Source organism: Cnephaeus nilssonii (assembly GCF_951640355.1).
Source record: "Cnephaeus nilssonii genome assembly, chromosome: 14".
NCBI lineage: Eukaryota > Metazoa > Chordata > Mammalia > Chiroptera > Vespertilionidae > Cnephaeus > Cnephaeus nilssonii.
In genome coordinates this window covers 27,617,262-27,630,685 of record NC_137085.1, presented here as the reverse complement: position 1 = coordinate 27,630,685, position 13,424 = coordinate 27,617,262, and the positions used below count along the sequence as shown (strand labels likewise).

The window sequence follows — 13,424 nt, the reverse complement described above, 5'->3', positions numbered from 1 at the left end:
AATAAGTGTTATTTTAATGCTTACTTCCAGGAAAACTAAGGAAATTAACACCAAGTAAATCATAATACTAACTTTTAGTAAACTTTATTATAAAAAAACAAAAAAATACTATTTTATAATTATTTTTCTCACCCACAAGAACATGAGTGGCAACCAGTGACTTGTTTATAAAAATATTTTAAGACTCACATAAGACAGTATCTTATCTTCTGAAGATTAGTGGAGAGAGGTTCACCTGAAAAATTTTTCCCCAGGGAATCCAGTCTCTTGGCTCACCTATAAAAAATCCACATAGATCAACTTTCTGCCAACCTGGAGAAGATTTGTTTTCTTTGATCTGCTGTCATATGTTCACAAACTTCTAAAATGTTTGCCAAAATTAAGGTCTGCTGAATGGTTTTTGCCTTCACCCATATTCTTCCATTCATTCCAAACACTATTTCCAGTGGGTACAGTTTTCCCACTTCCTGTAGGATTTCACAGTCTGGAGCTAGCAGCCTGGTGAGGAAAAGGAAAGAAAATGAAATTTTAATGAAGTGGTAGAGTGTGACCTAACTTTCCTTTAGGACTCCTTTTCTAGGCAGTTCTCCATAGTTATTAAAGCCCCACTAACATCATTTCCAGCACAAGGCACATGACAGCATTTACTGCCCCTTTTCTTCTAGGAAGATTTACACTGAGCATATCAGTCACAGGTGGGCTAGTCTCAACAAAGAAATCAAACTCCCTGTATCACCCACTTTACCAGAAACGTATAAAGTTCTCCCACTACATTATCAGAGCACCTTAATTCTAGACTTTAAAACCATAGCTTTTAAAAATTATTTACAGTGCTAAAAGAACACCTTAAACTTACTTTCCTGACCATGTAAGTTAATCCCTGGTATTAAATTCACTACTTGGAGAGAAGTGTTAACTCTTTCAAACCACAAGGGTGCTGCTTGATTAATAACATGCTTCTCTAACGATCTGAATTAATTCTCCAAACCTGCAGAATAAGTAGCAGAGTCATGCAAGAGAGCTCTGAACTTCGGGATCTACAAGTAAAACCCTTTAACAGGGCACAGCTTTGGGTAGGTAAAGGTGTAAACACCTAACAGAAAGAATCTGCCTCTGGGAACTTTTTTTTAAATTTTTAGGGAAACATCAATGTAAGAGAAGCATTGATTGGTTGCCTCCTGCACGCACCCTGAGTGGGGACTGAATCCACAACCTGAGTATGTACCCTGACCAGGAATTGAACCAGCCACCTTTTGACATACGAGATGATGCTCCAACCAACTGAGCTGCCAAGGTTGAGAACTATTAAATCTACCAGAACAGACAGCAGAAGTCTTCTGTGAATATGTCTACATAAGCTCAAGGATATTAGCCTACCTGCACTGCTCCCATCATTAGATAAATTTGGTGATTTTGTACAAATTGCATTGGTATTAAAGTGACATGGGGGGAAAGGCCAGTTTTTATGTGTTTAATTTTTAAAAACCCAAACCCAAGGATATGTTTTTACTGATTTTTAGAAAGGGAGTGAGAGAAACACCATTCAGCTGCCTCCCTTAAGCACCCCGACAGGGAATCGAACCTATAACCTAGGTATGTGTCTGACCAGGAATCAGACTCACAACCTTTTGGTGTAGGGGATGACGCCCTACCAACTGAGCCACGTGGCCAGGGCGGAGAGGCCAGTTTTTACATTTGGGCTGAGTATATCAGCTTTAAGAAACGGTAAACCTGGGAGGGCAGCCCAGACTCCATATCAACATAGAAACTAGATCACCAAGAACATCTGAATACAATGTATTTACATTGAGAGGATGGGACTAAATGCTTACAGGTACGCTTAAATGGATAATGATTTTTTTAACTCTGAGGAAATTCAGATGTTGTTACGAAGAATCCAAATCCCAAAGATGAGTTGGCTTTCCAAGATATAATTATAAAAGACCAGGAAGCCAGAAAGCATTAGGACTTACTTTCTAATTAAGCCCAAAGTCACTTTAAAAAGTAGACCATCCTGTCCAATCACACCCATTCCGTTGGCTCGTCCACAGCTGTCAATACAAACCATCTCTGGTTCCATATCTTTATTAGCAACCACAAATTGTCCATAAATGAGATCTCCGACCTACAATGATAATTTAAAAACAGTAACCATTTTATAGTTATTCTTTCCCATAGACAGCAAGGCCAACCACCTACAGTTCTGTAGCTAAGGGACTGACTACATGCCAGGATTCGCAGTCACTTTGGAGTTGTGTCTTCAACAGCATTAACACATGTACCCTCCCCCTTAATCCACCAGGAAATCCCGAGACTGGAGCCATCTCAAAGCCAAACTACAAATACCCTCTAGAGCTACACTGTCCAATGTGGTAGCCTTTACCCACAAGTAGTAATTTTAACTCACTTTTGAATTAATTAAAATTCAGTACTTAAAACTCAGTTCCTTAGTTGCATTAGCCATATTTCAAGTGTTCAACAGGCATGTGTGGCTAGGGGCTACCATACTAATCTTTGTGGAAGTAAAGCATTAGCATCATCACAGAATGTGCTATTAGGTAGCTCTGCTCTAGGGAATTACAGAAGATAGATGGATAGAAGAAACTCCTGGCATGCATGTTATTCAAAGCAAAATGGAACAATGGCAATTCATTGACACTTCTCCATGCAAGATTTAAAAACTTCAGAGTTGAACTTCAAAATGATGAAACTAAAGACACTGAGAGTGAACTTGTTTACCTGTTAAGTTGGTGACTATCTATACTAATAAAAGGATAATATGCTAATTAGAGCAGATGTCTTCTGGACGTCCTACCGGACAAAGCTGCAGCAGCTGCGAAGGGCCTAGGCCCGTGGTCGCCAAACTGCGGCTCACGAGCCACATGCGGCTCTTTGGCCCCTTGAGTGTGGCTCTTCCACAAAATACCACGTGCGGGCGCGCACGTACAATGCAATTGAAACTTCGTGGCCTATGCGCAGAAGTCGGTTTTCAGCTCTCAAAAGAAATTTCAATTCTTGTACTGTTGATATTTGGCTCTGTTGACTAATGAGTTTGCCGACCACTGGACTAGAGTGATCACTCAGATGCTCGGAGGCCAACCTATAAAACTGGGAAAATAGTCATACTTTGGAGACAATTCAAGTAGCCTTCAGAATATTTGGATGTTTTTCTTTTTTTGAAACCAAAGTTTCCTATCATTACCTGCACATTTGGTCTGTTTCTTTTAGTTGCACCTTCAAATGCCAAGTAAGACAAAGATGCTGGCTCGCTCCCTCCAACATCAACTTTAAATATATCTCCAGATTTAGCTGTCACTATGCCAATCACATGGTCTCCTTTCACTGGGACATACTACAAAAGAAATCAGAGTGAGAGAAAAACCATAAATGACAATCTTGGAAGATATCTTCAGCAAGTCCTTACTGATTACTAAAGTTTGTCATTGGAGATATTTACGAAATATTTTGAAATCTAATTTACAAATTAATACAAATCTTACAATAAACTTGGTCATACACCACTTTCAATAAAAGAAAAACAATCACATCATACAACTCTCAGGTTTACAGCTTCTAATAGTCTGTTCATTTGAGCTGGTATCCCATACCTCTTCGGTATCAGGAAGGCCATTTCAATGTTAGACAATTTTCCCTCTATGAAAAGTTCTTACTTATTCTAAGAGAAACTTAACTCCCTGTGACATCCACTCACTGAGCCTGGTTCTGCCCTTTGGGACCCCTAAAGATAAGCCTGGTTATCCCTGATCTTTGGGATTTTGAAGACAATTACCATGTCTCACAGTCCTTATCCCTTACTAGAGGCCTGGTGCACAAAATCTGTGCACTCGGGAGGGGGGGGTCCCCTTAGCCCAGCTTGTGCCCTCTTGCAGTCCAGGAGCCCTCGGGGGATGTCTGACTGACGGGTTAGGCCTGTTCCGGGAAGCCGGCCTACGCCATCAGTCGGGAGGCTGGAGAGGGTTCTGCCACCACCGCTGTGCTCACAGGCCATGAGTCCGGCTAAGGGCTTCTGGCTGAGTGGCACTCCCCCATGTAGGAGCACACTGACCACCAGGGGGCAGCTCCTGTAATGAACATCTGCCCCCTGGTGGTCAGTGCACATGATAGCGACCAGTAGTTCCACCATTTGGTCAATTTGCATGTTAGTCTTTTAATATACAGGATATGCCAAGATTTCCACACTCCTTTCTCTCCGGGTCGTCCTTCTCGGGCCACGTTCCAGTTTGCCACAATCCCTCTAACGTAGACTAAGTGGGCACAGACATAGTGGCTCTGGGCTAGCTTTAACAGGAGGGCTCCAGGGCCCTCCTCCCTGCCTCTTCCAAGAAGTCTTCCCAGAGCGGGGCTACCTCTCTCACGGCCGTACCACCCCTCCGGAGTCCCAACTCACCCGTTTCTGCTGCGAGTCCACCCAGTAAACGCCGCCGCCGCCGCCGCCGCCGGGCTCCTTGTGCCGGAGGCGGCCGCACTTGGTGACCAGCAGGCGGTCGCCACAACGCCGCAAGCCCGGGCCGCACACTACGCGCGGCCGGGAGCGCACGCCGGCATTCAGGCGCAGCGGCCGCTCCCCTGCACCTCCCAGGCCTTCAGCATCCTCCTGCTCGGGCAGTAGCAGCTCCTCACCCGGCAGCACCACCTGATCTAGCACCGCGCGCGCCGCCCGCGCCCGGCCACCCGCGAGGGGCACGGCTGCGACCGCCGCCGCTTGAGCCATACCGGGCGGCACCGAACACCGTTTCCGGTTTCCACTTCCGGCACGGCGTCCAATCGGCAGCCCGCCTAAGGCTTTCGGTTTGCGGCAGTAGCTGTCCGACCCGAGCCTAAGTCGATGAAGCGTGGTTCATGCGGGCAGGCGGGTCCCCGCAGTCGGCCCGCGGGCCGCCGGTCGGTAGGAGCACTCGACTTGAGTGGGTCGCAGAGCCTCTCCTTCCGGTGTCCCGGGTCGCCCGTTGGGATACTAGACGCCTGCACAAAAGGTTCCGTGAGAACAATGGGAACTTGGCAGAAGGGTTTCGGGGGCTGGCCCTTCTTTCTGACATTACCCTCAGAAGTGAAAATATTTTCTTTTTCCAAAATAAAACCTTTTTGGTTGTTGCCGGAGAAGCTATCTATTCACACTAGTCTCTATCCACACAGAGAAGAATAAAAAGAAAATAAAACGTATTTGGCTTATACCCATTTGCCTCCCTTGCTAGGCTGTCAGGTAGTTCTCATTATTTGTAACCTAGGGTCTGGCACAAAATAGCTAATACCTGATAAAAGGATGTTAACCTTTTAGTGTGTATTTCTCCCTAGACTTGTTTTCTACAAATATACACGTATCATGTGCACATTTCTACATGCTTGGGAAAATCGGTAACTGCAGTTAAACCCTTGATGCTACTTTCTCTGGGGCAAGCTTTATTTTCCCATCTTTTTTTTTTTTTTTTTTTAATCCTCACCTGAGGATATGGCGGGGGGAGGGGGGGAAGGGAAGAGAGAGAGAGAGAGAGAGAGAGAGAGAGAGAGAGAGAGAGATGAAAGAGAAACATCCATTAGTTGCCTCCCCTACGCGCCTCCAACAGGGATCAAACCTGCAACCCAGGTATGTGCCCTAACCCACATGGAACCCGAAACCTTTTGGTATACAGGACGACACTGCAACCAACGGAGCCACCCAGCCAGGGCTCTGCTCATCGTTTTGAGGCATCTGCTTCCAATGTGAAGTTTTGAAGATTTTTAGGATGTTTAAATTAAGACAAACCATTTCTAACATGCCCTCCAAATCTGGCAACATACTTGTGAGCCAACTGAATAAGATGCCAACTGAAATGTAACTTTTGTTGTTTATCAATCAGATTGTAAAAATTGAACCTGATCCGTTACATGAAAAACCAAGTGTTACAGTTGCTGTAACAACCTGAATCAGAGTGTCAGCCCTGAAATTACAGATAATGAAATGGTTACCTCTATGTGGAAGGAAGGCAGGGGTCAGGATAGGTGTCCCAAAACAGGTACTCTTTGAGTGAACCTTTAACATTTTTTTAGTTCATTGGTTTATAAAAATGACAAATTAACTATATGCTGATTTATATACATAAATTAATAGCAAAAGAGTCCATGGAAGGAATGTTAACAGAAAGAATTTAAACACAAATGCTCAAAATTATCACGGCACAAATGAGCAACTACTCGCAACAAATGTTTTTAATCACAAAGAATTCTTTTAAAAAATATATTTTATTGATTTTTTACAGAGAGGAAGGGAGAAGGATAGAGAGTTAGAAACATTGATGAGAGAGAAACATCGATCAGCTGCCTCCTGCACACCCCCTACTGGGGATGTGCCCGCAACCAAGGTACATGCCCTTGACCAGAATCGAACCTGGGACCCTTGAGTCCGAAGGCCGACACTCTATCCACTGAGGCAAACCGGTTAGGGCTAATCACAAAGAATTCTGGCTAAAAAGAACTAAAGAGAGCTTTAAAGATTATAAGAAGATCAGATATAAGGACCAGCCATTACCTCTGTACTGAGCTAGAACACCCCAGGAAGAGCCCCCGCCCCTTGGAAGAACTGATTGAGACCTTGTTAGAGAGGACATGGCCATGGCTCATTAAATGGCAAGAAGTGACTGGAAATCTGTATCAGTAGAACTTACTAGAAAGCCACCCTCCAGAACTTGCTAGCACTTCAAGGGTGCTGAGGAAAGCTATTCCTGGGAGGTGTCTCATGGAAGTTACAAAACTACCTGATAGGGCACTAGGGAAAATGGATGGCTGAAGCGGCCCTGATGCAGGAGCATACCAGAGAGCACACTGGAGCCAGGACGCACAACCCATTCCTCCTGCAAGGCCTCTGCAGGGCCTTCTACCTGTAAAGCCCATTTTCATGAAAATGATTTTAAAGTCCCAGATCCTGCAGGGAAGGGTGAGTTTAGAGCTGAGTAGCAATACATTGATAACTAGCCCAAGGTCTCTTTGAGGTTGTAAGATCAACAAACTCATTAGTAACAGCAATAAAGTAGAGTCTTCCCAGGCTCAAGTGGCTTCACAGATGAATTCTACCAAATATTTAAAGAATTAATGCCCATTCCTCCTAAACTCTTCCAACTCATTCTATGAGGCCAGCATTACCCTATATCAAACCAAAGATATCACAGGAAAAGAAAACTACAGGTCAATATCCCTTATGAATATAGACACAAAAACCCTCAACAAAGTACTAACAAACTGAATCCAGCAGCGTATAAAAAGGACTACACACCATGACCAAATAGAATTTATCCCAGGATCGCAAGGTCTTTGTAACACCTGAAATCAATTAATGTAATATACCATATCAATAGAATAAAGGACAAAAACCACATTAACATCTCAATAAATGCAGAAAAGGCATTTGAAAAGTCCAACCCCCTGTCAGGATAAAAACACTCAAACTAGATTAGAAAGGAACCTCAGCAACCTATAAAGGGCATCTATAAAAAATCCACAGCTAACATCATACTTAATGGCAAAAGACTGAAAGATTTACCCCTAAATTAGGAACAAGACAAGTAAGTCTACTCCCTCCACCTCTATTCAACATTGTACTGGAGATTCTATCCCAGGCTTGTCAGCAAGAAAAAGAAGTAAAAGGTATCCACATTGCAAAGGAAGTAAAACTATCTAGTAGTGGAATTACTAGTAAAATGCTATTAATGCCCACTCTACAGAGCTGGTGTGAGGATTAAATGAGGTGACACATGTAAAGCTCCCAGTTTGGTGTCTTGGGCCAAAGTGGATTCCCTCCTTCTCTGCCTCTCCCTACCCCCAAATAATAGGTCTCCTGAGGTTAGGACACCTCTTCTTTTCTTTTCCCTCCTCTTTTCCTTGTCCAGTACCTGATGGGCCTCAGAAAAAATTTCTTGAATTAAGCAATTCATTTGACACATTTCCTATGCAACTATTGTCTGTCAGACACTCCTCTGGGGGTATAGTAGTGAACACGTTAGAAAAATGCCTAGACTTTCAAACACTCTGGAGAGGAGAAAACAAGGAACAACTAAACAAAAATAAAAGAACAAGTTGACTGTAAAAAGTGTAAAGTATCGTGAAGAAAATAAAATAGGATATTTGGTAGCGAGGGACTGGCAAGGAATGTGTAAGTGAATGGGTAGGTGAACAGATGGTGCACAACTCTGTTGCTAAAATGTGGCTGAGCCTGTCTCGGTCTTTCTGAGCTGCTATCCAGGGCTGGCGGACAGGTCTCCTCTCCTCTTTTCCTGCAGGTCAGCTCAGCAACGCGGACAAGGAGTAATCGTGGTTGTCCACGGTGACAGTGCAGGGTGTACCTGAAGGACCCAGTGCTCTCTCACCAGGTGAGGGTCCACTCCCCCTGTGCCAGTTTCAGGGCATCTTCAAACCTGAGAAAAGGGGAAAGCCCACGCCACTGTGAAGTGCAGGGCACACACACCTCCAGCTCATGCCATTGCTTGAGTTACCTTCCAGTCCCATCACTGTACCCGCCTGCCTCTGTGTTTGTATGTTTGGGACTACATGCTAGCTGAGCCCCTCTAGCTTTGTGCCAGACCTGGTACTAGGTACTTGGCATACATTCTCTCAAAAGCACATGATTCCCCCTCTACGTTGCACCTTATTATAACCCTTGAGGTTCAGAGCTGTAGCCTAACATGGGGCATGCTAGTACAACTAGAACGTAGAATGTGGTGGAGTCCATTTTCAAGCTTGCATGCTTTCTGCTACATTATACTGTTTGCATTTTCCAGCATGAATTTAATTTATCCACTAATTATTCCTAATGGGCTCAAACCAGTTTTTTAGGTTTTCTTTTCTTTCTTGCTGCTGGCCCCAAGCCTGAGTCAGTTTGCCTCCCATTTTGGAACTGCTTCCATCTACTCTTTCCCACCAAGACTGGTTGTAAAATGGGCCTCGACCCCCAACCAACAGCGTCCCTTCTCCTTGATTCATCCAAAGTCAGGTCCTTTGGGTGTCAGAGGTCATGTTAATTCATCCCAGACAAATGGGTTTGTCACCAAGCTTACAATGTGCTACCATTCCTACAGGGAAATTCCTGATGCTCTGGGCCATAGAAGAGAAACATCTGTTTTCTGCATTTATTCCCGAGGTTGAGGGTCATCGGTCTTCATAACCCCACCCTTCCCTCCTGACCCCACCTGAGTGGAGACCTTACAAACTATTCCCCAGGGGCCTCTGTTGCCAGCCTGCAGATAACTTTGGGACAGGTACATCATCCCATTTGCCCTGCCGAGAGCCTCTTGCTTAGTCACCAGACCTTTGTTCATCAGTGTCTCAGGCATTGCCTCACTAGTGACCGTAGCATGTACTGTCATGTGATGGTTTCCTGAGCTATTCTTCTACTTTTAGGTATTTAGTGATTTCCAGTATTTTGCTTCAGCAAGGGTAATGATTATTAGTATAGCCTTGGGAATCCAATACACTTGTATTCAGGTCCCAGCTCTACCACTCTCTAGCTGTGTGACTTTGGGGAAGTTACTTCACCTGTTTGAGCTTCAGTTCCTTTGCCAATAAAATGGGGGTGAAATAAAAATACTACTTCCTAGGGAAATAAAGGGATAATTATCTGAATTTCACTTTTGTCATAATAAAAGATTTGGGATTGGGGACCTTATGTACTAAGAGCCTCTTGGTTCTGATTTTTTAAAAAAATATATTTTATTGATTTTTTATAGAGAGGAAGGGAGAGGGATAGAGAGTTAGAAACATCGATGAGAGAGAGAGAAACATTGATCAGCTGCCTCCTGCACACTCCTCACTGGGTATGTGCCGCAACCTGAATCGAACCTGGGACCCTTGAGTCTGCAGGCCGCCGCTCTATCCACTGAGCCAAACCAGTTAGAGTGGTTCTGATATTTTTGATGACATAGGTGTTTAGGGGGGAGAAAGAGGTGCTTGTGTTTAGAGTGAGTAAAGAAGATTTTTTGGTTGAGATGGTGCTAAGCCAGAGTTCCAGGTTTGCATTCCACTGGACTTGATCAAGATATCCATTTGGAAAGTTTATTTTGCCCTGCTTTTTGCCCGTTTACGCTCAGATTTTTTCATTAATGCCTATTTCTTTCGGCCTGTGTTTTATTGGCTGCATTGTGATGAACAGAGACTCTGCTTCTGACTGTGGGCTTCCTTGCAGGTCTATGTGAACTGGAGAAAGTCTGACCTCGCTGCTTGAGAAAAGGCCATGGAGTTTGCACTTGCTCTTTCCCAAGCTAATGATATAATAGATGACCATTTCACAAAGCTCAAGGAGCATAGCTTCAATCCAGAAGACGCCTGGGATATAGCTATCATTTCAGCTTTTTATGCCGTGTCCAATAACCTTGCTCATGTTGTCAGTCTGGTTCCTAACAAAGAATTCTATGTGATGGACAGAAGCAATGATGTCCAAGACATCAGGAGTGAATCTGCTGCTCCTAAATATAAAAGCCTGAGTAAAAAAGGCATATTGCATTAGAAGACATCTGTTGGGAAGTAGTTTTTTAAAAAACATCCAGTCATTGGGTAGGGAAGAAAGTAAATAAATTTGCTTCCTGCTTGCTTGATGAGATAGATCCTAAGTGTTGGGTGTATCCAGGACATGGGATACCTGGGCCTATGGGAAACCTTCACTAACTGTTGACTTACTTGTGATCTAAAAGAGCATCATGGTCAAAGGAGTTCAGAGGATGTTTTAGGCATTTCTCATGAACTAATATCTGTGAATTTCAGAAACTTAGGTTGAAATTTTTTTTTTGCTTTTAAAAATAGTGTTTCATAGCCCAGCCAGCGTGGCTCAGTGGTTGAGCGTCAACCAATGAACCAGGAGATCACGGTTCGATTCCTGGTCAGGGCACATGTCTGAGTTGCAGGCTTGATCCCCAGTGTGGGGTGTGCAGGAGGTAGCTGATCAATGATTCTCTCTCATCTTTGATTTTTTTTATCTCTCTCTCCCTCTCCCTTCCTCTCTCAAATCAATAAAAATATTTTTTAAAAAATAGTGTTACATAGAAGTTTATCTATATAGACTGTGATTTGAAATCAATTTTTTGTTAAAATGTTGTATTTAAAGGCTCACAAAGGCAGTGGGTAAATAGAAACAGACACAGTTAAAGTTTTTCTGTCTTTAGTGCTTTCTCAATTAGTTAACCTCCAATGTTTTTTGTGTTGTTGTTGTTTTTTTAAAATATATTTTATTGTTTTTTTTACTGAGAGGAAGGGAGAGGGAATAGAGAGTTAGAAACATCGATAAGAGAGAAACATCGATCAACTGCCTCCTGCACACCCCCTACTTGGGATCTGCCCACAACCTAGGCATGTGCCCTTGACCGGAATCGAACCCGGGACCCTTGAGTCCACAGGCCGACGCTCTATCCACTGAGCCAAACCAGCCAGGTCAGTGTTGTGTGTTTTTTACTGGTGGATTGTAAAATCATGATCATTTATTTTAATCTTTATGTAACTTATTCTTATTCTAGGTTTTAGTAAAAATTATTCAGAATAAGTGAGCACTCACATTCTAACTAGAAGCATACAGTAAACTCTGGCATTACTGAACAACTTGTTTTGTGTGTTACAACCACTGCTGCCTTAAGTTTGGGGCTACCTTAACTTTTCAAGACTCATTCTCAATATCCAACTGCTAGAGATACACATAAACCTACAAACTGTTTTTGTTCCCATTTGGCTTCTCTAGATTCTCTAAGTGGTCAGTGAACAGTTCTTATTCAGAGTGTTAATTTTTAATTTCCAAAGCTGTGAAATTTGATTGTATTGAGCCAGTGCAAACACTCACAGAGCTTTGGTTTTTCTGTTGAAACTATAACTTAAATACCTTGGAATACATAACCTTTAAAATTGAGTTTTATTTTACTTATTAAAAAAGTTAACATTGGTGAATATATCATGGTCAAAGTTCTGTAGACCATAAAATTTTAGCCATTGGCCATAAATTGTGGGTCAAGCAGAGGCCCTCTATTAAGTATTTGTTGCAGCCAGAAGTTGTGGGTCTTAAGGGACATTATTAATAACTAAAGGGCCCAGTGCACGAATTCGTGCACCTTGAAAGGAACTGTGGGCTGCGAGGCTGTGGTAGGCACAGGGGCGGGTGTCGGCCCATCCTTTGCGCCCCCACCTGGTCCCTCCTTCAGCGGCCCCCAGTCCTGTCTGCTGGCAGCCCCACTCCCCCCTCCACAGCTCACATGTGCTGACGGCGCTGGCCCCGCTCTCACCCGCTGATGGTGCACAGCGATTGGAGCCGGTGCCAGCAGCGGGTGCGAGTAGCAGCTGCTGACCAGATTGCCCCTCAGGAGCAGGGGGAGGTGGAGAAGCCCCCAGGGGTGATCGGGGCCAGCAGCCACTGCTTGCATTGCTGATGGCGCCGAGCGATCAGGACCTGCACCAGGCGCCAGCAGCAGATGCGAGCGGCGGCTCCAGTGCCAGCAGCAGGTGCAAGCAGGGCCAGCGCCGGCAGCAAGTGTGAGTGCCGAGTGGGACTGTGGCACATAGGAGCAAAGAATTTTCAGTAACCACAGAGGCTCGCCCCAATGACAGTGACTGGTGCCCCACCTTGGTCTGGCGCCCTTGCTCACTTGCTCCACCATCCTGCCCGGCCGACATCGACATGTTCCGCGCTCTGACACCTGCTGCTGCTGCCCGTCATGTTCCGTGTGCCCCCTGGTGGTAAGCGCACGTCATAGCGACCAGTTGTTCAGTTGCTCCAACATTCGGTCTATTTGCGTATTAGGGTTTTATATATATTGATAAGACAGACCTCTACCCCTGCTGCCCTGCGGGGACAAGATGGAGAATAGCTCCAGAGGAATGGCTGCCTTGATCTTCTCTGAACTCAGGACGCTTGCTTCTAGTCCTTTTTTCAATCAACTCGTAGACAGGTGAGCTAAATAACTACTAAGTTTATGGTGGGAGCACCTGCCGAACGTTCAGCCCTCTCTGAATTTCATTCCTGTCCTCCAGAGATCCTTCAGATCTATTCTCACAGGATAGATCTTTCAACAAAGATCCTTCAGGTTTCCCTTCAGTCACCAAATGTGAGCTTTCTACAACACATCTCTTGACCAAGGCCTAGAAGAGTTGTCAGTTCCTGTGTGTACCCTTCCTTGTACCTCAGCATTTCCTTTCTTGAAGACTCTACTTCCCTTCCCCAGAGACACCCAGCTCCTGTTAACCCCTTTCTGCAGAGTTCTATGTATTTCTCTCCAACAGCAGTGGTGCAGGTAGTGCAGTCTGTCATACCCTCCAGGCCCTCCCCGGCAGATGTAAACAGGATGCACGCTGGGTTGTCTTGCTGGTAAGGTAGCTTCCCTCTAACTCCTGGCTGGATACATACATGTTGGATATGCGCCTTCCTGCAGAGGGAGATCTGGCCTGTGCAGTAGCTGGGAATTGGGCAGATA

At 44.5% G+C, this 13,424-nt stretch overlaps 1 protein-coding gene across 4 annotated transcripts; it reads right to left on the bottom strand.

Annotated features, from left to right (window-relative positions):
• Positions 1-68: 68 nt before the first annotated feature.
• Positions 69-13,304, bottom strand: EXOSC3 (exosome component 3). 4 transcript variants are annotated; one of them, XM_079790583.1, is made up of 5 exons: positions 13,264-13,304; positions 4,409-4,983; positions 3,203-3,352; positions 1,974-2,125; positions 69-498 (listed from the first exon to the last, which is right to left on the bottom strand). In XM_079790583.1, the coding sequence occupies exons 2-5, from the start codon at positions 4,730-4,732 to the stop codon at positions 297-299; spliced, it is 828 nt and encodes a 275-aa protein (XP_079646709.1). In that variant the 5' UTR covers positions 4,733-4,983; positions 13,264-13,304; the 3' UTR covers positions 69-296. The 4 variants fall into 4 exon arrangements, 3 of the variants coding, with proteins under 3 accessions (XP_079646709.1, XP_079646710.1, XP_079646711.1); XR_013814522.1 differs by lacking the exons at positions 69-498; positions 13,264-13,304 and adding an exon at positions 2,816-3,108 and having other exon boundaries at positions 1,991-2,125; positions 4,409-5,357; XM_079790584.1 differs by lacking the exons at positions 69-498; positions 13,264-13,304 and having other exon boundaries at positions 1,990-3,108; positions 4,409-5,356.
• Positions 13,305-13,424: the final 120 nt, after the last annotated feature.